Source organism: Neovison vison, chromosome 12 (assembly GCF_020171115.1).
Source record: "Neovison vison isolate M4711 chromosome 12, ASM_NN_V1, whole genome shotgun sequence".
Classification (NCBI taxonomy): Eukaryota; Metazoa; Chordata; class Mammalia; order Carnivora; family Mustelidae; genus Neogale; species Neogale vison.
The window spans coordinates 132,681,227-132,706,401 of NC_058102.1; the positions used below are offsets into that span (position 1 = coordinate 132,681,227).

General features: G+C 51.4%; 1 protein-coding gene across 1 annotated transcript in view; it reads left to right on the plus strand.

Moving 5' to 3' along the window:
• Positions 1 to 22,366, plus strand: part of LOC122891038 (putative ATP-dependent RNA helicase DDX11-like protein 8) — a 37,854-nt gene extending 15,488 nt beyond the window's left edge. The window contains 28 exon segments of the mRNA XM_044226422.1: positions 798 to 944; positions 1,832 to 1,839; positions 7,870 to 7,927; positions 8,794 to 8,887; positions 9,116 to 9,205; positions 9,572 to 9,801; positions 11,268 to 11,420; positions 12,551 to 12,597; positions 12,935 to 12,981; positions 12,984 to 13,013; positions 13,892 to 13,936; positions 14,048 to 14,115; positions 15,806 to 15,843; positions 16,100 to 16,130; positions 16,132 to 16,180; positions 16,183 to 16,212; positions 16,374 to 16,549; positions 17,463 to 17,594; positions 18,279 to 18,468; positions 19,020 to 19,175; positions 19,517 to 19,620; positions 20,271 to 20,420; positions 20,695 to 20,763; positions 20,867 to 20,967; positions 21,445 to 21,544; positions 21,869 to 21,941; positions 22,075 to 22,229; positions 22,310 to 22,366. Of these exon segments, the coding sequence (XP_044082357.1) occupies positions 798 to 944; positions 1,832 to 1,839; positions 7,870 to 7,927; positions 8,794 to 8,887; positions 9,116 to 9,205; positions 9,572 to 9,801; positions 11,268 to 11,420; positions 12,551 to 12,597; positions 12,935 to 12,981; positions 12,984 to 13,013; positions 13,892 to 13,936; positions 14,048 to 14,115; positions 15,806 to 15,843; positions 16,100 to 16,130; positions 16,132 to 16,180; positions 16,183 to 16,212; positions 16,374 to 16,549; positions 17,463 to 17,594; positions 18,279 to 18,468; positions 19,020 to 19,175; positions 19,517 to 19,620; positions 20,271 to 20,420; positions 20,695 to 20,763; positions 20,867 to 20,967; positions 21,445 to 21,544; positions 21,869 to 21,941; positions 22,075 to 22,229; positions 22,310 to 22,366 (2,628 nt within the window).
• The last annotated feature ends 2,809 nt before the right edge of the window (positions 22,367 to 25,175 follow it).

Sequence of the window (25,175 nt, forward strand, 5' to 3'; positions counted from 1 at the left end):
AGGTAACACGATGTCAATAAAAACGTATCTATCAATAATCACTCTCAATGTGAATGGCCTAAAAGTGCCCATAAAATGGAACAAGGTTGCAGATAGGATAAAATGACAGGACCAATCCACATGTTGTCTACAAGAGACCCATTTTGAACCTAAGGATACACGCAGACTGAAAGTGAAGGGATGGAGAAGCATCTTTCATGCCAATGGGCCTCAAAAGAAGGCAGGGTAGCGATTCTCATATCAGATAAATTAGATTTTAAACTAAGACTGTAGTCAGAGATACAGAAGGACACTGTAGAATTCTTAAACGGACTATCCACCAAGATGATCTAACAATTGTAAATATCTATGCCCCCAATATGGGAGCAGCCAATTACTTAAGAAAACTGTTAATCAAGATAAAGAGTCATATTGATATAAATACACTAATAGTAGGAGATCTTAACATGCCTCTCTCAGAAATAGACAGATTCGGCACAATGCGCAGCTCAAGTGTGCAGCCAAGTGCGTGGTGAGCGCCCTCTGCGGGGGTGGTGGGGACAGTGCGTGGGTGCTGTTGCTCCCCTGGGTGAGTGGCCAGGGCCGACCCCCCACCCCCCAAGTTGAGTTCTCATCCCCCGGTAGCTGGAGCTTGAGCTGAGGTATTGGTACCTTAGACACCGGGAAGAGAGCTAGGCCTGTGGTAGTGACATGTGTGTCATCCTCAGTGGTAGCTGCTCAGAGGCCGCTCGGTCCGGGGGCGGGGGTCCAGTCCTGAGATTTGTTTCTCTTTCCCGCTTGGCGATGCTCCTCTGCAGAGACAAGAGGAAGAAGAGATGGAGCGTCTCCTCGGCCTCAGCAGGGAGATGCTAGCGGCGGGAGCAGAGGCCGAGCCTCGGGAGGCGCTGGCGTCTGGGGAGGAGGAGATGGTCCTCGCCGAATATGAGAGTGATGAGGAGAAGGGAGCAGCTCATGGATGAGACAACGCTCTCCTTCACCCACTGCCCCTGCTCGGGCTGCCATGGGGGCTCCTATGGGGGCGGCTCCTGTGCCCACAGAGAGGCAGGTTGCTTTGCCCCTCACAAGGCGTCGGAAGGGATGGCGTGCCAGCCCCCTGCCCCCTCTTACCCGGGCTCCTCAGGAGCACTCGGAAGGCTGGAGACGGTGCCCTTGCATCTGCCGGCGCTGGCTCTGTGGGTCTGAGCTCCGTTGCCCCCACCAGATTTGCGTCTCCCTGTCACACCCAGCAGGGGCTGTGCCCTAGCCCAAGCCACAGGGCTGGGGACAGAGCAGCTGGGCCTTGGAGCCAGCTGGGCCGGCTTTGGTCATGTGCTTCTTGCTCCCAGATGATACCGTGGGAGCTTTAGGATGTAAACCATCAAGGTATCCTTAGCCTAAGCTGCTGTCGCCACCATCCGGTTTCTGTCTGGGTTTCTGATTTGTGAGCAGTAAGCTGTTGGGTGGAGTAGAAGACCCTGAAGATGACAGCTGCCCCTTGCCGGGGCCTCCTCTTTCATTTACGCTTCAGGTGCATAGATGCCCTTCGAGGGCCAGCTCTGGGTGCAGCATGGTCCCCGATGCCAAGTCTGCCGGATGCGTCCCCTACCCTGGGCGAACTTGCATGTGGTTGGAGCTGGGGGGGTGGGACAAACACACAGATGGTAACTGTGCAGAATGAGCGCGTTTGCCCAGGAGGAAAATGAAACCGGGGGCAGTGGGTAGAGTGTGGGGTTGCTTCTCTGGGTGAAGCCAGGAGAGGCCTCCGAGGAGGTGAGGAAGGGTGAGAAGGAGCCGTGGGAAGACCTGGAGGACAGGGCTATTCAGAGGTCTGCTGGTGCCCTGGTCTGGAAAGGGGAGCAGGTTTGGTGGGTTGAGGGACACAGAGAAGGTCCAGGGGCTAAAAGCAAATGAGGTAGAGAAGAGGCAGCTGTCAGTTTATGTGGGCCTTGGAGTCCCACCGAGGGCGCTGGGTGTCTTTGTCCGTGTTGTGGGGCTGTGGGCCATTACAAGTGAGGGAGCGACCTGATCGGGTGTGGGCCATAGGAAGGGCATTGAGGTCATTTTGACATCAGGGGCTCTGCCCCCAAGGCATGAGTGCCCCTAGAGGTCACTCCTCTTGGGCTCCCAGCTTGGAAGGGAGGTTTCCTGCTCCTCTAAAGGTGACACCAGGTCCCATGTGTCCCACGTTGTCATTGATGCTGTGGTGACCGAGTCAGTGGAGAGTGTAACTCCAGCGTCTGAAACCTGCCATCGACGGGTGATGGAAAAAACCTTCACAGTGGGCTGCAGTGCACCCAGCTCCTCTCCCGGCTGCCCTGATCTCCTTCTTTCCCCCTCAGCTTTATGGAGCTACGGTCAGGATAGAACACTGTGTGAGTTGAAGTTGTGTACCATGAGGGTTGGATAGGGGTCTGTATTGCGAAGGGACCACTGTGATGAGGTTGCTTAATTCATTACCTCACATACGTAATATTTCTTTAAAAATGTGCTGTTTTGGCACCTCTCAAATAAATAGTATGGTGTTGTTAACATGGTCACTTGTTTTATTAATTAATAAAACATTAATTAAAATAATTTTATTATTTATTAATCACTTATTAATGATCATACCCTTTGGCTACCTTCACCCACTCCTGAGCCCCTAGCAATCTACTCTTTACTTCTAGGAGTTTGGGTGTTTTTTTTTTTTTTTTTTAATTCCGCACATGAGATGACCCAGAATTTGTCCTTCTCGGACTTACATCACTTACCACAATGCCCTCAGGGTTCATCTGGATTGTCACAGCTGGCAGAATTGCCTGCCTTTTTATGGCTGTTTTACTGTGTGTGCGACGTGTTCTTTATGCATTCATCGGTCCCAGTATGGTTCGGTGGTTTTCATTAGTTGCTGCTGTGAAAAGGGAGGTGCAGGGATCTTGAGATATGGATTTGGTTTCCTTCGGGTATATACCTAGAAGTGGACTTGCCTAATCATATGCTACTTAATATTTTTAATTTGGAGGGAACATCCATGCTGTTTTCTAGAGTGACAATTTCCGTTCCTGCCCACAGGACACAGGGTTCCCTTTTCTCCACATTCTTGGCAACACTTATCTTTTCTTCTTTTCTTTTTTAAAGATTTATTTATTTGAGAGTACACACGTGCGCTTTTGTGCACCTGTGTGCACAAGCCTGGTGTGGGGAAGGGAGAAGCAGGCTCCCTGTGCCTGCTGAACAGGGAGCCCAGCATGGCTGAGTGGAAGGACCTGAGCGGAAGGTAGCTGCTTAACTGACTGAGCCACCCAGGCACCCTTGCCAACACTTAATCTTTTTTGATCATAGCTATTCTAACAGGTGTGTGAGGTGGTAGCTCATTGTGGTTTTTTTTTTAAAGATTTTATTTATTTATTTGACAGAGGGAGGGAGATCACAAGTAGGCAGAGCGAGAGAGGGAAGCAGGCTTCCTTCTGAGCAGGGAGCCCGATGCAGAACTCCAACCCATGCAGAACTCCAACCCAGGACCCTGAGATCGTGACCTAAGCCGAAAGCAGAGGCTTAACCCACTGAGCCACCCGGGCACCCCACTCATTGTGGTTTTGATTTGCATTTCCTTGGGGGATCAGCATCTTTTCACGGACCTGCTGACCGTTTGTATGACTTTGAAAAAATGTCTGTTCAGTTCCTCTGCTTGTTCTTCATCAGATCATTTCTTTTTTGCTCTTGAGTTTTAGGAGTTCCTTATATATTTTGGTTTTAAGCCCCTTATCATCAGATAGGTGGTTCGCAAATATTTTCTCCCATTTTTTGGTTCCTGTTCCATTTTGTTGATTGTTTCTTTTGCCGTAGCAAAAGCTTTTTATTTTGACATAGTCCCACTTGTTTAGTCTTGCTTTGTTTATACTTTTGATGTCACAGCGAAAGAAATCACTGTGAAGACCAATGTCGTAAAGCTTGGTTTTGTGTGTTTTCTTCTAGGGGTTTTAGGCCTCACATTTAAGTCTTTAATCCCTTTTTTTAAAATAATTTTATTTATTTATTTGACAGAGAGAGATCACAAGTAGGCAGAGAGGCAGGCAGAGAGAGAGGAAGGGAAGCAGGCACCCTGCTGAGCACAGAGCCAACGTGGGACTCGATCCCATGACCCTGAGATCATGACCTGAGCCGAAGGCACTGGCTTAACCCACTGAGCCACCCAGGTGCCCCAAGTCTTTAATCCCTTTTGAGTTAGTTTTTGTAAGTGGTGTAGGATAGGGATTGCGTTTCATTCTTTTGCATGTGACTCTTCGTTTCTTCAGCACATACTGAAGAGACGGTCTTTTCCTCATTGAGTATTCTTGGCTCCCTTGTCAAATACTACTTTACTGTATATGCATGGGTTTATTTCTGGGTTCTCTTCCACGAGTCTTATGTGTCCGTTTTTATGCCAGTACCTTCCTGCATTGCTTATTCTACTGTTTTTTTTTAAAGAGTTTATTTATTTATTTGACAGAGATCACAAGTAGGCAGAGAGGCAGGCAGAGAGAGAGGAAGGGAAGCAGGCCCCCTGCTGAGCAGAGAGCCCAATGTGGGACTCGATCCCAGGACCCTGAGATCATGACCTGAGCTGAAGGCAGCAGCCTAACCCACTGAGCCACCCAGGCACCCCTATTCTACTGTTTTTGTGCCGGTACTGTACTCTTGATAATCATACTGTTGAAAATCAGAACGTGTGATGCCTCCAGTTTTGTTCTTCTTAAGATTGCTTTGGCTATTTGGGGTCTTTTGTGGTTGCATATGATTTTTAGGATCTTTCTTTTCCTATGTCTGTTAAAAATATTGTTGGACTCTTAATATAGGATGGCACTGGATCTATGAATGGATTTCAGTAGTGTGAACAGTTCAGCAGCATGAATTCTTCTGACCTGAAAACATGGGATGTTCTGTCGTTCGTGTCTTCTTCGGGTTCTTTCATCAAAGTCTTGTAGCTGTGAGTGTGTAAGTGTTTACCTCCTGAGTATTTTATTGTCTTTGATGCCATCGTAAACCAGACTGTTTTCTTTATTTCTATCTCAGATAGTTTATTGTTAGCATGCAGAAATGAAATTGATTTTTGTATGTTGATTTTGTCCCTTGCAACTTCACTGAATTTGCTAATTAATCCTAACAGTTTTTTGGCATGATCTTCAGGCTTTTCCTGTGTATGATCATGTCATTTGCTAACAGGTAGTTTTACTTCTTCCTTCCCAGTGTGGATGCTTTTTCTTCCTTTTTCTTGACTGATGGTCTGGGTAGGACTTCCACTGTGTTGCAGAGAAGAGGTAAAAGTGAGCACCTTCGTCTTAGTCTTGTCGTAGTGGGAAAGCTTTCACTGCTGAGTACAGTGTTAGCTGTGGGCTTGTCACAGATAGCCTTTGTCGAGGGACGTTCCTTCTGTACCTCATACGGAAGAGTTTTTATCATGAATGGGTGTTGGGTTTTGTCATTTGTTTTTTCTGTGTTACTGAGATGATCATGTGATTTTTGTCTATCATTCTCTTGACTGATGTGTCACATTTACTGATTTGAATATGTTGAGCCATTCTTGTCTTTCAGTCAGGAGCCCCACTTGATCATGGGGCGTGATCCTTTTTGTGTGCTATTGAACTCCGTTTGCTAACGTTTTGTTGGGAGTGTTTGCATCTGTCTTTGTAGGGGATATAGTAGCTTGTATATCTTATGTAGTGTCATTATCTGGCTTTGATACTGGGGTAATACTGGCCCCATAAAATGAGTTTGGGAGTGTTCCTTCTCTTCTGTGTTTTGGAAGAGTTGGAGAAGGGTTGGCATTGTTTCTTTAAATATTGAAATCAGCGTCAGTCTGGCCAGTTAAATTATCTGGCCCTGGGCTTTTCTTTGTTGGTGCTAGAGGACTGCCTTAAGCACAGATTTCGGGACTTGGATTAGAACCCAAACTTCTGACCCTGCCCAGGGCTGCGATGGTCAGACCTCCTTGGGCATCCCACCTCGGGGAGGTAGGAGGTGCTCTGCAAACCCTTTGCCACCTGCCTCCGAGATTACTTGCCTGCTCCTGGACTTCTCCTCGAGACCACCCCCCTGGGGACAAGAGAAAGGACTTGAGTGGAGTTTGTGAATATTAGAGTAATAAAGTGCTACTACCCAGGGCTGAGCCATTAATCCTGCAGATTAACTCCTACAGCTTCCATGCCTTGGTATTTGGAGAGGGAGGAGGAGCCTCTCTGAGAACACAACCAGTTTTTTTTGTTGTTGTTTTTGTTTTTTTTGTTTTTAAGATTTTATTTATTGGGGCACCTGGGTGGCTCAGTCCTTAAGCGTCTGCCTTTGGCTCAGGTCATGATCCCAGGGTCCTGGGTTGGAGTTCTGTATCGGGCTCCCTGCTCAGCAGGAAGCCTGCTTCTCCCTCTCCCACTCCCCCTGCTTGTGTTCCCTCTCTCGCTGTGTTTCCCTCTGTCAAATAAATAAAATCTTTAAAAAAAAGGATTTTATTTATTTACTTGACAGAGTGAGTGAGAGTGAGCACAGGCAGGGGGAGCAGCAGCGGGATAGGGAAAAGCAGACTCCCCACCGAGCAGGGAGCCTGAGGTGGGGCTCAGTTCCAAGACCCTGGAATCATGACCCAAGCCGAAGGCAGACATTTAACTGACTGAGCCACCCAGGTGCCCCAGCCAGTTCTGAACATAAAATTTCTGCTCTTCCTTTCTTCACACATCCTGCTTCTTGTCTAGATCCTGTTGAGTTTGCTTACCTTGTGCTACATGATTTAAATCAAGGCCTGTCAGACATAGGGTTCTGAACAATTATTTATTGACCAGAAAGGCAACCCTATAAATAACTCCTTTTCTAATTGCACAAGGGAATTAGCATTTCTGCTTAAAAAAAAAAAATTCCCAGGTGAACAAAAAGAATCCCAGTGATGGCCTTGTAGGGGGAGTGTGTCTGTAAAAGATTTTGTTCGTGGGCGGGGGGGAGCCTAGACTAATAATGTCAGATAACCATTCCGCCTCGTAATGCAGACTTGACCTCCCTCCCAGTCCCTCAGTGCATGTGGGCTCTTTCTTCATTGCCGGGAGGGGTGAGGTGCCAAGGAGAGAAGAGGTTTGTCAGGTTCTGGGCGACAGCATCTTTTTTCAGTCAGTTGTGGCTTCCCTCAGGAAATGTGCTTGGAGTTCCTGCCATGTGCCATGGCCGGGGTGAGTCCCCTGGCCCTCTCAGAAGCAAGACACCCCAGAGTCTTGCCTGCGGACATGAGTCTAGAGAGGCGGACAGACCCCGAATAAGTGCTTTGGAAGGAGATGTGTGTTGCAAAGAACAGGTGCAGGGGGCCACAGCAGTGTGGCGAGGGAGGGGCTGGCCGAACCTCTCGGGGAGGTGGAGGAAGGCAGCCGTGTTTATGTGGGCAGCTCCAGGTTGACACAGTTGGCTTAGGTAAAAGGGGAAGTGAGGGGCGAGCGCCTACCAGGCCGAGAGAACAGCATGTCCGAGGCCGCGAGGGGGTGAAGAGCACAGTTCTGCGGGGACTGAGAGAACTCCAGGCCGCTGGAGGCGGGGCCAGTAAGGCCGGAGTAGCCTTGGATGACGGACAGAGCCAGACAGTGAATGGAGGTTTGGGGAATACTGTGCCCCTTTCTCCTTTCCCTCGTGAGTGCCGGGGGGAGGATCGGGCTGGTATTAGCTCGGTGCATCTCTCTGACCCAGTGGGCAAGCAAGCAGGCGCTTGCTTTGGTGCAGCTTTGGTGCTGGGATGTGTCTTGTCTGTCTCTGGCTCAGAGCTCAGCCTCAGCTCTGCTGGCCTCCGACGACAGGGACCGAATCTGGCTTAGGTCCAGGGCTCATTGTGGGCACGCAGTAGGTGCTCACTCAAGTGTGTCTTCAGGTGGCCTGAGTTCTCTGAGTTTCTGTGTTCTTTTCTCTCAGAGTGGACGAGGATGAGGATGACCCAGAGGAAGAACATGTAACTAAGGTAAGACATTGTGTTCTGGATATTCTGGGATTGGTCCTGAGTCCAGAACTCTGTGTCTGCCCCCCTTGGCTGCTTCTCGCTCTGTCATCAACAAAGAGCCTCCAGTCTCCTGACTCTGGGGCTCCCCAGACCCAGACCTCGGTGTTGGGGTGCTCACTTGGCAGGCCCATGGACCGGTGGTGTCTGTCTGGAGGTGCTAGGGGGTGAGGGCAGGCCTGAGCAAGAGCACCCTGCCCTTTGGCTCCCTCTTCTCTTGTCTGTGTTTCCGTTGGCACGGAGCTCTGGGAGGTATGTAGGGTTCGGACATCTGTCATGTTTAAAAACATTTGGTTTCATTTGTGTAAGACTTTGGTTTTCTCTGTTAAAAGTAGATATTTTCTCCCTATTTCTCTTCTCTTCTCGCTCTTAGTCTTGGAGGAGCATAGAACACAGCTCAGTTCCCCTTGTCCTACTGCGAGCCTGGCCCCCCAGCCTTTAGGGAGGAGTGTGTGGACAGCCCACCCCCGACACGCTCACCAGAATCTGTTCTTTCCCACTGGGGAACCACAGCTCAGGGAGGCAGCCTGTCCTGAGTTGACCAAGCCCCGTGAAGTGGCCGGATTCATGGCTGAGCAGGACTGATGGGAGGAGCTCCATGTTGTGGGTGTTCTTATAAACTTCTGGAGCTGAGTGGGGGAGGTGGGGACTGCCTGGGCCCCGCGTTAGCGAGATCTGCTGTGGGACAGAGTCCCGTTGCTTTAGGTTTGTGTGTTTGTGGCCACTGTCCCCAGTCTCTCAGCCTACTGGGTCTTGCATTCCTTGATGTGCAGAGCATGGAGATCTTGTGGTCTGGTTTCGGAAATCCCCTGCTCCTCCTCGGAGCAGATTTACTCCTGCAGTCGGACGCACACTCCCAGCTGGCTCGGTTTGTGCACGAGGTATGGAGGAGCCCCTTTGGCAAGGACACCCGGCTCGTCTCCCTCGGCTCTCGGCAGGGACATGGAGGCATTGCGTCTTGACCTGGGTGCCATCCCGCTCCCTTTCCTGGGCCTTCATCTTCCTCTTCCAGGCATGGAAGGATGGTGGGCCCAGGCCCACGGCATGCCGTGCGGTGGGAGGATCGGCCTCTTCTGGTTCCTGGCAGGGTGCTGGACGGGTCCCAGAGGGTTGCTGTATATCATGTCGTGACTGCCGTGGCTCTCTATTTGCCCTCTGTCTTCTAGAATCTTTGTATAAACGGTGATGTGAAGACCCTGGGTTCTGCGCAGCTCATCCATGACCACTGCGTGGAGATGCAGAGAAGCAAACACGGTAGCCCCCAGCACTAGAGCCGTGCACGGACCCTGGGGTGGTCGTGTAGCCTGGGGCAGTACTGAGAAGTGGTGGGGAGTGGGAGATAGTGTATTAAGTGGCAGTGGCAGTGGAGTGGGTAGCTGGGTCCTTCCTTAAGGCCGTCTCCTTGGGAAAGGCATTTTGCTTTTTGGGTCAGTGTTTAGTCCAGAACCCTGGCTCTGAGAGGATTTTATTGACTTTTTCTAGAGAACACAAACTTAAATGCCCAGATGGTGAGACCTTCCTAAACAGTAGTGGGAAGGGTCATGGAATTGGGTCTTGACATTTTAGACCCAGTGCTGGCCCCGTGGACAGGTGTCATTCCTTGTGCCTCTGCCCCCTCAGAGAGGATCAGAGCTGAGGAAGAGAAGCCCAAGAGGAGAAGGCAGGAGCACTGGGCCGCATGCCCCTTCTATGGCTACAAGCAGCTGCAGCTCCTCCGAGACCAGGTCCTGGTGGGGGTGAAGGACACTGTGCAGTTGGTGGCCCTGGGGAAGGAGACTCAGGCCTATCCCTATTAAGGGAGCCGGTTTGCCATTCCAGCAGCCCAGATAAAGACCTTGGAGGGTTGGACAGTATCTCCTGGCTCCATCTGTGACCTCTGCCACAAGGGATTTCCTCATTGCTCTTAATTCGGCAGGATGTTCCTGGCTGTGGGTGGATGACCACACAGCACCCAGGTGACCTGTCACCCCCTCTGTGCCAGTGCGTGGGAGTGGGGGTGTCCTGTGGCTCTGGGTTGCAGGAACAGATGGCCTTACTGGGGACAACAGATAAGACCTGGGAAGGGTGTGCAGTCCTAAGGGGGCACAGAGCAGCAGGAAGCTGAGAAGATGCAGTCAGGGCGCTGCAGAACAGAAATGTGTTTCCAAACGGCCTTTCAGACCAACCGTCCTGATGTAGGCAGGACTACCAGTGTGGGAGAAGGCTGTCTTCTTTCGCCTCGCCATGTTGAGGCTCATCATTATACTGCCCATTTGGATGGGCATTTGGATCTGCTCATTTGACAGATCCAAAGTACTGTTACTTGGTATGGTTTTACTGTTTTCTTGCCACTGTTTAATTCGAGTGACTTTTGGAAATAGAGTTTCATTTTTGGAGAATTCCATACAAGCAGGAAAAGATTAGGTAGCTTTTCAGAGATACAGGGAACAATGTTATAATGATTTTACAGCAGTTAAATGCTTGTTAGTATACTACTCTGAAATGTGTTACATGGGTGCTCAGAGGGAAATTCTAGAACCTTCCCAACCCCCACCATTGTTGCAAGCTTTCCTGGGGTCTGTCTGCTGTGTCACAAGATCAGAGCCATAGATACGGTGTGAAAATATAAGATGCCCTGAGATTTTCATGATCTGACTTTTTAAGAGACACCTGTCACCTCATTTTTGCTTTGTAGTATCCCACAGAAAAAGCAAAGGCAGGTATTATCCATATGTACACATGAGGACAAAGGCCCAGCAAGGCTAAGCGATTTACCTGTTTTCTCACAGGAGGTGGGTAATGGTGCCAGATTAAAGCTGGGCCTTAAGTTACCAATTTTCTAGAGTTTCACTTTATCAATATTCTTTTAACTGGGAAATCGGTCTCATGAGTAGCACCGAAAAATTTACAGAGTTTTTATTTTTGTTGCCCCGACCTCTGGCCCTTGGCCTTCATTTGAGATAGAGTTTATTAAGTCCATTTTGCCCATGAAGAAACTGGGGCTCAGAAAGTTTAAGTGACTTTCCCAAGTCAGGCAGCTAAGAAGTCACAGCCCTGGGACCAGAGAGCAGGGCTACCTTCTAGTACACCAGGGGTGTTCACTGTGTTTTGAGGAGCCTCGGGTACCTCAGGGGTATGGATAAGGCTGGGCAGGGGTTCCACACTCCTCTCTGCTCCCCCTCTCCCCACCCCCACCCTTGGTTCAGTCAGAATCAGACTGGCTAAAACCATTTGCATCAGACACTTAAGAGTAGGCGGGGAACACTTGCCAAAGCAAGGAGTACCCCCCCACCCCTAGCCTCCCCCAGCACTGCTCAGGTGGCCACCCTCCCCCCAGCTCGTGGTGCTGCCCTACCAGATGCTGCTGCACGCGGCCACCCGCCAGGCTGTGGGCATCTGGCTACAGGGCCAGGTGGTGCTCATCGATGAGGCACACAACCTGATCGACACCATCACGGGCATCCACAGTGCAGAGGTCAGCGGTTCCCAGGTGGGTCGGCCTCTCCCGTCTTGGGCCAGGGCCTGCCATGGGGCAGAGGGATGTAGAGGGACGTGGATCACTTCTCTAAGCCCTGGAATTGGTCTGGAGGTGGCTTGGGAGAGGGTGCCTTGAGTCGGGGCAGTGGACTTGTCAGGGGCTAACTGGCTTTCCAGCAGATAGTAGAACTATGGGGACCCAGCTGAGGGGAAGTAGCTCATGTCCTTGCTCTTCACTGTCCTAGGTCAGTCACCCCGAGTCCCTCCAGCCCAGATGCTAGTATCCGGTCCTCTGTAAGCCAGGATGAGAGGGCGAAGGAAGCAGGGGTCCTCACGTAGTTCGGCATTGTTAGCCTTGCTTTGAGGGATGCTCAGGGTTTCCGAGGGCCACTGTTGATTACCTCTTCTCTGCCATGGCCCATGTGCAGTATCATGAATATTCACACTGCCTCCGCTTGGGCTGGTGTTCTAGTTAACACTGAGAACTCAGATTCGGGGGCTTTAAGCAGTGTGCCAGAAATCGCACAGCTCAGGAGTGTGGAGCTGGGGCTTGACCACTGGTTTCTGACCCTGAAGCTCACATGGTATTCCCACCCCCCTTTTTTTATTATTATTTTATTAGCATATGTGCATGAGGAGGGATGGGGATGGGGTGGGAGGGGCAGAGGGAGTGAGAGAAGCAGGCTCTCTGCGGAGTGGGGAGCCTGATGCTGGACTCGATCCCAGAACCCTGAGATTGTGACCTGAGTGAAGAGAAACACTTAACCGACTGAGCCACCCACGTGCCTTCCACCACTTCTACTGACCAATGCACGGTTGACCTTAGGCGAGAGTGTAATGGCTACCTCGAACCACTTCTCTGCTTAGTGGAAAATACATCTTTGCCCAACGTACTAAACACTAGCAGGGAGATTGATTACCTGAAAGAGTTAGTCAGGCTCTTGCTGTTTTCACTGACCTAAAGTAGGTACTGCAGCAGAACTTCCCTTCCTTGACCTCTCAGCTCCCAGCAGCCTCAAGGCCTGTGGTCTGTACCCAGGCCCACTCCTTTTACTGCTTCCCATGTGGCGCGGCTGGCATTTTCTAGGTAAAATCTAAGATAGAGCCTGGCCTGCCCTCACGCCCATTCTCTGTTCTCTCCAGCTCCGCCAGGCCCATTCCCAGTTGCTCCAGTATATGGAACGATATGGGTAAGACACTGCCTCCTGAGGGGAAGGGAAAGTCCTGCTCAGTCTCAGAGAAAGCACTGGGGTCTCCACCTCTGGTCTGGGCCCAGCGCCAGGGAGGCCAGCACACTGGTCCCCTCCTGTTCACGACGGTGTGTATCCCACACAGGCCGAGGATGCTCAGCATGCCACAGCTGGCTACAAAGGCCTTGGGCCACGGCAAGCCTTCTTTCCTGGGGGTGTATTTGTCGCTCGTGGCCTGCTTTGGAAGACACTACACAGAAAGGCCCGAGTTTGAGGCACTTGGAAGGGAAGTTGCTTGTGGAGTACTACCACTTGATGTCCATTGGTGTCTCCTCAGGAAGCGTCTGAAGGCCAAGAACTTGATGTACATCAGACAGATCCTGTACTGTTGGAGAAGTTTGTGACTGTGTTGGGTGGTAAGGTGCACCGTGCCCTCCCTGACCCCTGGCCAGCTAAGCTTGTGGGGTCCGTTCCCTGGATGCCAGTCAGGACACCTGGGTTTTTTGCGTCCCCAAGAATTATCTTAGCCATTGGTGGAGAAGATTCTTCTCTCTTACAGCTTAGTTGAATTGTCTAGCCTTAGATCCTCTTTTAGATTCCTAGTTTATTTCCCCCTGTTCTGAGTCCTTTTTATTTTGCCAGACCCTACTCCCCAGGTAGTAATAACAGCATAGTATAATGGGACCGTGTGAAGTCACTTTGGAGCACACCTTTGAGGAAAGCACGGAACACAGGGGAGCTCACCCTTGTGGGGACAGCTGAGTAAACCAGAGCTCAGAGAAGGGCTGTGAACTGTCTCTGCTTCGTGAACCTAATGGCGGGACTCTTGCGGCTCCAGGTCCATGTGGCTCTCACGATTCTGTGTCACCTGCCTTTTCTTTTGTCCCGTGGCTGTCCACCTGAAGGCGTACATACAAGCTGAGTTCTAGGAAGCCAGGGGACCATTTGCTGGAGGGATTTCGCCTAGCGCCGGTGCTCTTCCCTTCCATCTCTACTTTGCCCCGGGCAGCTCCTTGGGTCTGCCTAAAGTAGGGTGGTCACTTGGTCCCAGCCTCCGTGGAGGAGGTGTGAAAAGAATGAAACCCACAAGGCTTTGGGCTCCATGTGCAAACACGGGTCAGATTCTGAGGCTACCTTGAGCCTCCTGTCCTCTCAGCAGGTTATTTGGGTGCTTATACATGGCAGAAAAATCTGTTCAATTACGAATGCTCTCATTTAAGGAGTCTAGTGTTCAGTGTGAGAAGCTGGGGGTTAGAGAGTCACCATCCTGACAAGCTTGAATTCTCTATTTTAGGGAACACTAAGCAAAATCCCAACACACAGAGCCTTTCACAGACAGGTAAGAGGACTGCCTTCAGAGGCCCAGAGCTGCTCTGAGCCGGTTCTGAGCTCACGTCTGGTCTTCCCCTCTTCCAAGAAAGGATTCCAAGGCCCTTTGTTTACCCCTAAGGGACAGAGCTGAAGACCATCAATGACTTCTGCTTTGAGAGCCAGATCGACAACATCAACCTGTTCAAGGTAGAGATTTTCGTCCTTTTGTGTCCGATTTGCTTATATTTATTACCATCTGTGAGCAGAACGCTGTGTGAAGACGAAGGAATAAAAAGTAAATTCCAAATTCCTAATGTCAGGCAGTCTAGAAGTCTGAGGATCTACAGCATAGGTGTTTGTAATCACTTACCCCTGAAAGCATTGCATCGGCAAGAGAAAAATAATCTCTAATCCAGGGTTGAAGGGTCCTAGGGACTAGGGAGAAAAAATGCCTTTCATTGTCCCAAATAAGTACAAACAGAAATTCCCACGTCCTTTGCCTTGTTCCATCTTTCTTCGGGCACAGTCTCTGCCCTGGGCCTTTAGTCCGAGCAGGAGGTTAACTTCGGGAGCATGATCCTGCTGTTGGGCCGAGGTGGCTACAAACTGCCTCCCTCCGCCCCCTGAGGCCTTGGACTTGCGTGCAGCCTCTGGTGGGAGCTCGCTGCAGGCCTGCTGTGCAGGATCCTACCACCATCGCTTGACTCAGGGATTCTAAGTAACTGACGATACAGAGCACTTACTGCGTTTAGGGCAGGGCACCAGGTTTTTGTGACTCCAGGGTAGGATGTACCATCACCGCTCAGAAGCAGAGGGACCCGAGGCTGGGAGAGGTCACCCCAAGAGGGACAGGCATAGGTCACACACAAGTGAGCACATGGTACCTGGCGTGTTAGGCCCCCTGCCTGGACTCCAGACCCTTTGCTTTCCCTCCGGCCTTCCCATTTGTCTTCACACACCCCCAACTTACCCATTTCGGTCCCCGTCACTGCCATGACCCCATCAGACAGGCTGGCAATCCAGCCCTTTTTGACTCCTTTCTTCTCCCTTTGGGTCCTGCATCTAAATGGTCACCGGCTCCCAGAGCCAGAAATAGCTCTTGAACTTCTGGAGCCTTTCCATTCCCATGGCTGCCACATCAGGAGAGGCTCTTTTCCTCTTTTTAAAGATTTTTTTTTTTTTTAATTTATTTGACAGAGAGAGATCACAAGCAGGCAGAGAGGCAGGCAGAGAGAGAGAGAGGAGGAAGCAGGCTTCCTGCCGAGCAGAGAGCCCGATGCGGGCCCCGATCCCAGGACCCCGAGACCACGACCCGAGCCGAAGGCAGCAGCCTAACCCACTGAGCCACCCAGGCGCCCCTCTTGGCTTCTCCCCGCTCTCCCTGCTCGCATTCCCTCTCCCTTCTGCTCTCTCCCACACTATGGTCTAGTGGAGCTCCGCTGAAAGATAGCACCCTTTTTCGAAATCTTCAACGGCTTCAACTTGCTGGCTTCCTTTCCAGGCTACACATAGTGTACGCACCAGACACGCCTGAACAAACCCAAGCTTTACCTCCTTCGTGCCTTTGCTCCCGTAGGTTATTTAAAACTTAATCTTTCAAGGTTCAGCTTAGGTGCTGTCACATTGAAGATCAGGGGACCTTTCTAGAGGGTTGGAGCCGTGCACACACATGTGTGAAGGGACTGCCTGCACGAGGCTTCCACCATGCTGTGTGGGGGCGGCAGGAGAGGCATGACCTCAGAGGAGGGTGACCCGCTTGGCCAACACGGAGGCTGTGGGCTCCTAGGGCAGGGGGAGGGCAGGCAGAGAGTCCTGCTTCCCTGGGGTTTGGGAAACTAGTGGTTTCTTTTTTCCAGCAAATGGTGGCCAGACACCTGCAGTAGGCTTGCGTTCGCAGGTGCGGCACTACTGGGAGAGGAGCATGATCAGCAGAAAGGTGTGCCCTCCCCTTCCCGGGTCTGGCCAGGGTCTGCAGCACCCCAGTGCAGCCCCCTTTCTTTCAGACGCTTGAGTCACCTCTGCTCCCTTCCTGTAGCAGGGCTCCTTGGGCGGGGGTGGGAGTGCGAGAGGCCTCGTGGCAGGTGGGGGTAGGGGGCAAGTTGCGGGCTGTCCGGGGTCCGGCGGAACCTCCCTCCAGCCAGGGCTCCCACTGCTGCAGCCTCATTCCTCCCTGTGCTCTTACTCCATCCCGGCTCTTCGGCTTCACAGAAAGGTATGGCGCAAGTCCTCACACCCTCCAGGGAGCAGCCCAGACTGGCTGGGTTCCAGCACTTCTGCAGACCCTGCAGCCCACAGTGGCCGAGAGTGAGTTAAGGAGGCGGGAGATCGGGCTGCAAGCGGGGGACAGGAGCGTCCATCCCTCATGCCTGGACTCCACTCTTGCAGAGAATGGCTTTAGGCTTGCCACAGGGGGCCCTCCCACCGCCTCTGTGGTCGCAGACCCTCTTCCTTCTGCTCCTGTACAGCTCCTGTGAGCCCTGTGGAGGAGGGCGAGGCCAGGCTGCCACGGCCAGCTTCCCCGCTGATGCACATCGAATCCTTCCTAGCAGCCGTCACCACTGCCAACCAGAATGGCAGGGTCATCCTGAGCCGCCAAGGTAATCCCAAGGAGGAGCCGGCGTGGGCCGCCAAGCCAGAGAGAGCATGGAGAGACTCGTGGCACCTCCTGGGCGAGGCTCAGGAAGCAGGGTGCTGGTGACTGGTCTGCTGGCCTGTGGTGAGGGGGGTGCGAGGCACTAGGACAGTGGGGCACCTTGGGCCGGGCTGCGAGGGACGCCGTGTGGCCTAGTGGACCACCTTTCTTGGACCCACCAGGGATCCCACCTTCCCTCTCTTACAAATTCACACACACACACACACACACACAAGTATTTTGCTTTCATTGGAGAAAGCAGAGACCAGCAAAAGCAGGGAAAAAAATAAGATTATAATTCCACCACCAAAAGATTTGTTTTATTGTATATCGTTAGAGTAGTCTTTGTGTGTAATTTTTACAAATACACATACATGTTTTAAAAACAAAAATCTCCATCTCTCCATGCTGTTGCTACGATTTGGATTTTTCAGCCACCAACAGAATAAACATTTTTCCTGGTCAGTAGTGTGCATTTATCCCACCACGCTCCGGCTCTGCTCTGTTATGTGAATATGTTCTATTTTGTAGAACCGCTCTTCCTTTGTTAGGTATTCGGGTGGTTTCCAGTTGTTCTGTTTTAAGCAGCACGGAGGCACATAGAACCACATCTCTGCACAGCGGTTCTGTCCCCAGGGTATGCGTGGCGCGGGACTGAGCCAGTGGAAGGCTCCTCAGTGCCCGCACACTCTGGTCCCTCTCTTCTGCCACTGGAACCACTCCTGCCACTTTGTTAATTTTCCATTTTTCTTGTGTATAGACTCAGATTTTTGTTCACAAATTAAAATCATCTGTAGTCCTTGCTGCTTTTGATGCTCAGGTGTTTTAGGCTCGGCCCCTCAGAGCCCCCACATGCTGCCCTTGGTCCTTGACGAGGCCCTTTATTGGCCTTGGGATGCTTTCTTGCTTTTTGGCACGACAGAATGCAGAATGTCCCGGGCCACCTTATACTTTCTTTGCCCCAGATCTGGAATCCTTCATTTCTCCAAGTAACCTGGCTTCCTTATTTGGGGATTGGTATGTGGAAACCAGCATCCGCGTGCCGGGGGTGTTGGTCAGTGTTGGTCGTGCTCCTGGATTGTGACTGCTTTTAGACCTTCTGTAGACAGACTGGGGAAGGTGGCTTTAAAAAATCATGAGTGTTTCTAAATGAAAATCCATGAATTTGTTTGACCTTACACTGTGTATCTTTTTTCTTGAGCTGAACATTTGGTTTCTTACTACGTTTGTTCTATCTTATTACTTGCTTGCACTCTCCCACAGGAGACCTCAAATACTGTCTTTTACTACCGATATTCTAACAGTAAACTAGTGATTGAAATTTAATTTCTTTGCGTTTATTTTTGCTCTGAGAGGGTATCTTACTAAGGATGTCTGCTCACTAATGATCTGAAGTCAGGGAAGTCAGGCTCCTTGTGTGCTTCTGTTGTGACTGTGACAAACAGGTCATCTTTATTGCCGTCTGTTTTTAGTTTTAGCGTTTGCTTTTTAATTATTTTTTATTTTTGACTTAATATGTTTTTAAAATATGTAAACACCTATATGGTTCAGAAGTCGAAACTGTCTGGACGGTGCCTTCAGAAAGTCCCACTTTTGCTGGTCTGCAGGCTGCTGTCTGTGCCCAGAGGCAGTCACTTTTACGACTATGGGTGTGTCCTTGCCTGCTTTCATTGCATTTCTCTGCAGAACTAAGCAAATACATGTACTCACGTGTGTCCCCTCCCTGTTCTTCCGTCAGTGGCTGCGGCGACAGTGTTGTGGCGCACACGCCTTTCGGTGGCCGTTGCGGGCATGTGTCCTGCCTGCCGGCCGGCGCTCCACCCTGCAAGGCTGTGGCGAGCACATGCGCTGGGCCCTCCGGAAGGGCCGTTGTGCGCTCAGAGATCCCATGCAGGAGTATCCCTGCGCAGGTGTTGGCTTGCGGAGCTGTACCTTCAGGGGGCACCCCTAGGTGGGTGGGGGGGCATGCCAGGCTAAACAGTAAAAATACATCCAGCTTACAAAGTACCGTCCAGTTCCCCTCCAGCTGGAGTTGTTCTGTCTCCCCACACGTGTGTTTCTCCACGGAGGGGGTCACGCCTTAGGATTCTTGCCAATTCAGTAGGTGAAAATCCCGGAGTGCTTTAAAATTACAAACGCATATGTCTGCCCCACCCCTCCATCCCCCCAGAGGTCCTTCTCCGGTAGTTGAGGCTGGGACCTGGACGTGTGCATTTTGTCTTGAATGCCCACAGGTGCTCTCGGTTGCCTAGTCCGGGGGGAGAAGCACTGTGCCCAGCTCACCAGATTACCCGTGCTGTTCCCACAGGCTCACTGAGACGATCCAACACTGGGTTATTGTTATTTATTTATTTATTTTTGCCCATTTATTATCTGTCTTACCTTTTACCTCTTTTTTCCTGTTCTTATGTACATACTGTGCCAGGCCAGACTTTTGTCTTCCCCCAAGTGCGGCTCTCTCTCTCCTGCTCCCTGCCAGGGCCCCTTGCCTGCTCAGGCCTGCGGTCCCCGGCCCTCTCGGGGATCACGGAGCCCTGCTGTTGTGGTCTGCAGGTGTCTGACTTCGGGGAGCAGCTGCGGGCCTGTGCTGGGGTGGAAGCTGAGCGAGTGGGGTTTTCCTGTGGGGAGAATCCCTGTCCAGGGTGGCATGGGCCACGTGTCACTCTCCGGCCCCTTGTCGTCACGGTTTGACCCTGTGCTCTCATCAGGCCCCAGGGGCTGAGCAGCCTGTGAGATGGGAGCTCAGTCCTTTGCCAGCTCTCGCGTGGGCTCCCGTCTCTCTGCTCCGGCACGGTGGCCTTCACCCCTGTGGGGAGGTCTGAGTACCACCCACTTGCGCTGCAGGAGCAGGCGCGTGGGCGAGTGTGGGAACTGCTCTTCCTGGCACGGAGACAGGGATGGGGAACGCGCTTCCCAGGCCCTGCCTTACGGACTGGTCAGCCCCTCGTTTTCAGCCCCTCCCTGGGGTCTCTGCAGGTCATGTGATCCCACCAGACAATACCTTGCCCCTGGTCATCTGCAGCGGCCCCTCCAGCCAGCAGCTGGAGTTCACATACCAGAAGAGAGAGCTGCCGCAGATGGTTAGTACCAGCCCGCTCACCTTACCACCGCCTTCACCGGGGCCGGAGAGAGGTTTCTGGGGTGCTGGGCAGCCTGTCCTGCGCTTTTAGTGTTCAGGTGTTAGGGAGATCAGTGCTGGGGTCTTCCACACGGAGGCGGCCCAGGCTGGATAGTGCCTTGGGAGGTCTGAGCTCCCCGCCTCCCCTCACCGCTTCGACCATTAAATAATGTTTTCTTAGAACCTTGGGCCATTCCTTCAGGATGAACCTGAGGAGAATCTGCTTGTTTCCTTTGGTTCTCTTGCCATTGGGTTTTATCGCTCCCTGCCCCAGGCAGGAACATGGGGCTTGGGGCCTGTCATGAGAGGCACACATGGGGTTTTCAGTGTCCGATTTGTTGTAGTGGAGCTTGTCCCCAGTGGCCCGTAGGCGTTGGGAGTCGAGCAGGGAGGCTTTGGTGCATGCCAGCCGGTTTTAGCTCCGGTGCGCTAGCATCGTGATGTGTGTGGGAGGGGGGCGGGGGAGGGGGCGCTTCCGGCCATAGGTCTCCCCCATGACTGCAGTCACGCTTGGATCTCTGTATGTGGTTTTGAGTCTCAAAGTCAGGAAGTGCTGTTTGGATATGGCCTCAGGAATGACTCCAGGGAGGGCTGTCGGTCTGCCTTCCTTAGATGGAGGAGACTGGTCGCATTCTCTGTAACCTGTGCACTGTGGTCCCTGGAGGGATGGTCTGTTTCTTCCCCTCCAATGAGTACCAACGCCAGGTCTATGCCCACTGGGATAAGAGTGGGCTGCTGGCCCGCCTGCCTGTCAGGAAAAAGGTGAGTGACTTCTCAGCTAGAACTCCCACTTATTAGGACAGTGGCACCCAGAGTTCCTGCTAGGATTTCTCATGCATGTCAGAGAACTGTCTGGACTTCGGCTAGCTCCTTACTCCCCCCACTTGGAACCCCTGATCACCTCTGGAGGATTTCCCTAGACCCTTTGACTCTGGGGGCCTCTCCAGTTTCCAGTCTGGAAAACATAAAGGCCACGAGCAGACGTGGGGCCCACGCATTCTGAAACCCTTTCCTGGGAGACATTGTTTTCCTTCAGATATTTCAGGAACCCAAGAAAGCAAACCAGGTGGAACAGGTGCTGGCGGAGTATTCCAGGTGCATTCAGGTGAGAAGTGTAACTCCGAGGCCCTGGGTCCAGAGAACAGCTGGCAGCATTTTGGGTGGCCTTCAAGCTTTGGCTCTACAACCTGGACTGGGATTTCCCGCAGTGTTGTGGCCAGGCGGGAGGCACGGTGACAGGTGCTCTGCTCCTCTCTGTGGTTGGAGGAAAGATGAGGGAAGGTATTAACTTCTCTGACAACCTTGGCCGGTAAGTTATGGGCCTCTCATCTCTGGGCTCTGCTGTGATCATCCTTCACTCCACGAATGGCCGGGTCCCTGCCTGCAAGCTGATGCCAGCAGGAGTCTGCACCCCGCTATGATCATCCTTCACTCCACGAATGGCCAGGTCCCTGCCTGCAAGCTGATGCCAGCAGGAGTCTGCACCCCGGGCTGGCTGCTTAGGTCACTCAGCTCTGTGGGGAGGTAGCTTTGGCCCTTTAGCTCCAGGTGGAAATTAGGCAGAGCATAGTTTTGTGGGGACTCCATTCATGTGGCCTGCACTGGGTCTCGGCCAAGCACACCTGCTCCCGGTGTGGAGGGAGGTAGAGGCAGCAAGCACAATTTGAGGGGGGTGACAGAGCGCTGGATGTAGCAGTTGATGACAGGAGGGTGAGGCCTGACCCTCGGCAAACACACTGGGGGCCTGACTGCCCCCGCGCCACGGCCTCGTGTTCCTCGGCCCTAGGTGTGTGGTTATGATAGGCATGCCCTACCCAAACATCAGGTCACCAGAGCTGCAGGAGAGGATGGCCTACCTGGGCCAGACCCTGGGGAGTACCTCCAGTGTCCCGAGGCTGGGAGGAGACGGCTGGGGAGGAGGTGCTGTTGCCTCTGGGGCTGCGATACCGGGGCTGCAGTGCTGTGCCTTCCCCACTGCCCCCCGAAGTGTCCCCGTGTCTCCCGTCTACTCCAGGACATGGATGCACCCCTTTACCCTCCGGAGCCACTCTGCCATCTCCTCTGTCGCAGCTGCTGCTGGCCTCGTGCCCGTGATGCCTGCTGCTCTTTCTCCCACGCCGAGCGGTATCATTTTCTCAGAACACTGAGCAGGGGGCGGGGGGAGGCAAGAAAATGCTGACAGGTGCTGTCCTCTGCCCTCCCCAGCCCAGAGGCCCAGGTCAGCCCCACCAGGCAAGGCTTTGGTGGAGAATCTGTGTATGAAGGCTGTCAACCAATCTATAGGTAGGCCTAGGACTGTTCCTGGCTCTTGGGATGCCTGGCAAGAGAATGGGGTGACAGGAAGGAGGGAACACGATAGAAATACACTGTGGGGGAGGCTGGTTTAGCTGAGAGCCCAACCTCTGTCCCCACCTAGGCAGGGCCATCAGGCACCAGAAGGATTTTGCCAGCATAGTGCTTCTGGATCAGTGGTAAGCCCGCCCACCTATCCTGGGAAAGCTGCCAGCCTGGATCCGAGACTGTGTAGAGGTCAAAGCCACCTTTGGTCCTGCCTTTGCTGCTATGAGGAAGGTCAGTCCTGCCTTCCTCTCTCTCTGAGAGCCCCCCACCCCTGAGATCTCGTGCCTCTCTGCTTTTCCCTGTCTCCCCAGTTTCATCGTGAGAAGACTGCCCAGATGCCAGCCTTTTCCTTCCAGCTGCTCACGTGAAATGTTTGCCTCATGCCTGCTTTGTGGGGATTCAGGCTAAGAAGGTGAAGCCCAGCTGGAGACCAGACCAGCCCCTTTCTGGAATCAGTGGGCTGCCAGGACTAGGCACAGGTGGAAAAGCCAGTAAGAGAACATCAGGTTGATCCTGAAGAAACAGTGGGTCCTGGCCATCCTGGGACCCATCCCAGGGCAGTCTGGCTCCCTGGAATTGAATGCCCATTCACCACGGTCCAGAGTCCAGCTCTCTGCCCTGCTTTGCGGCCAGTCTTCCTCTGCGGCATCTCTGTCCTCCCTTTGGTGTCCATTCTCTCACAGGTGAGGCAGAACATGCCCTCTAGCCTTTCCCTTTTCTGGCTACAATTTGTTGCTCTAGATCTCCACCTTCTTTTCAAAACCAAGAACATTCCCTATTTCCAGCCCCAGGTCCCTGGAGTCCATAGGGCTCCTTCTGCCCAGGGCCCTCTGACCACCTCAATCCTACCACCTTTCTCGGTGTTACGAAGAACTGGGAAGAGCCGTGTGCCGACTCCCCCACCTGCTGGTCTCTCTCTTCCCCAACCAGTGCTGGCCCCTAACCTGTCCCACAGCATGTCTAGCTCCCTTGGCCTGGCTCCACGTCCTCCTCCCACGTCAGTGGCACCTCCTTTCCACTCAGCCACTGGAGCAAACTCTAAGACACCTCCTCCCCTGACTTCAGCCATTATGCCAAGGGCCATTAGGCTCCCAGCAGGACTATTTTTAGAGACCCCGTGTCTGTCACAGAGACATGTTTCCCTGTGTGAAAATCTCCTTCCCTCTATCTGCAACAGCCAGCCCTGTTGACAGCACCTCTCTGCTGTCCCTGACCCAGAGGAAGGGCCCTCCGTTCACCCAGTGCTCTGCCCCCACCCGCCTCCTGAGCCCAGGGGGAGAGGGAGGGCAGGTGCCGGCTCGGAGGAGACGCTCGCCCGCCGCACGGCCAGGATTCCTTAAGTAAAAGCGCGCACAGAAAAATGAACTAAAAATGGATCACAAACCTTTGTGTAAATAGAAAACTATATAACTTCTAGAAGAAAACAGGAGAGAAAATCTACATAATATTATTTTGGTAATGAGTTTAGAGAAACCACCAGAAGCACAGTCCATGAAAGAAAAATTGAGAAGTTGAACTTTTTAAAATTAAAAACCAAAAACAAAAACAGCTCTGTTTACAATAGCATCAAAGAACAAAATATCTAGGAGCAAATTTAACCAAGAAAGTGAAAGATTTATACACTGAAAAATACAACACTATAAAAATTGCTGAAAAATACTTGAAGACCTAAATAAATGGAACGACATCACATATTCAGAGACTGAAAGAATGTAAGATTGTTATCTTAACAAAGTTGATTTTGATACAGTCCCTATCAAAATCCCAACAGCCATTTGTTTTTCAGAAATGGAAAAGCCAATCCTCAATTTCGTGTGGAAGTATAAGAGGTTCCAAATAGTCAGAACAATATTGTAAAAACAAAGCAAAGCTGGATGAATCGGACTTCCCAATTTCAAAAATTGAAAGTCTATTATTACAAAGCTGGAGTTGTCAGCACAGCTTGATACTGGCCCAAGGATAAACATAGACAACAAATGGAACAGAATTGAGACTCTAAAAATAAACCTAAATATCTATAGCCAACTGAGTTTCAGCAGTTTCATGTGTCTTCAACAAATGCTAGAACAACTAGATATCCACCAAAGATCACAACTCTTGGAAGAAAACATGGGGTTAAATTTCATGACCTCAGAATTAACAATAAATTCTTAGATTTGACACCAAAAACACGGTAGCATTATCCACGACAGCCAAATAGCCATAATAACCAAAAATGTCCAAAAATGGATAAATAAGATATGATATATCCATAAAATAGAATATCGTTTGGCCGTAAGAAGGAATGAAGTGCTGTTATGTGCCCCAACTTGTATAAAACTTGAAAACGTGATTCTAAGTGAAAGAAAACAAACCTGAAAAACCACTTCCTGTAAAATTTCATTTATATGCAATGTTTAGACTAGGGAAATTTTTAGACACAGAAAGTAGACTGGTGGTTCCCAAGCACCAGGACCACAGGGAGATGGGGAGCAAATGCTAATAGCGATGAGGTTTCTTTGGCACACAGTGAGAGTGTTTTAGAATTAGCGAACTGTGATGCACAACTCTGTCAACACATTAAAAACTACTGTATGCTTTAAAAACATGAATCTTGTGATAGGTGGATGATATATCAATAAACCTTTTATTTTTAAATATAGCCAAGAGATAAGGACACCCAGGTGGCTCAGTCGGTTAGGCATCTGCCTTCAGCTCAGCTCATGATCCTGGGGTCCTGGGATTGAGCCCACATCGGGCTTCCTGCTCAGTGGGGAGTCTGCGTCTCCCTCTGCCCCTCCCTCACCACTCCTCTGTGTGTGCGTGTGTGCATGTGTGCACACACACTCCCTCTTTCAAATAATTTTTAAAAAAATGACCAAGATATACAAACAAACACCTCACCTAAAAACACATCATAGCACAAATAAGCAAGTGAAAAGATGCTTAACATAATTTTGCATAAAGGAAATGCAAGTAAAAGAACAATGAGGTACCACCATACACTTACCACAATGGTTACTAGGCAAAAATGGACAAAACCAATTGCTGGTGAGGACACAAAGTAACAGAAACTCTCATTTATGATCCTTGGGAATGCAAAATAGGACAGCCATTTTGGAAGACAGTTTGGCAGTTTCTTACAAAGTTAAGCACAACCTTACCATAGGATCCAGCATCAGACTACTGGCTTTTTAC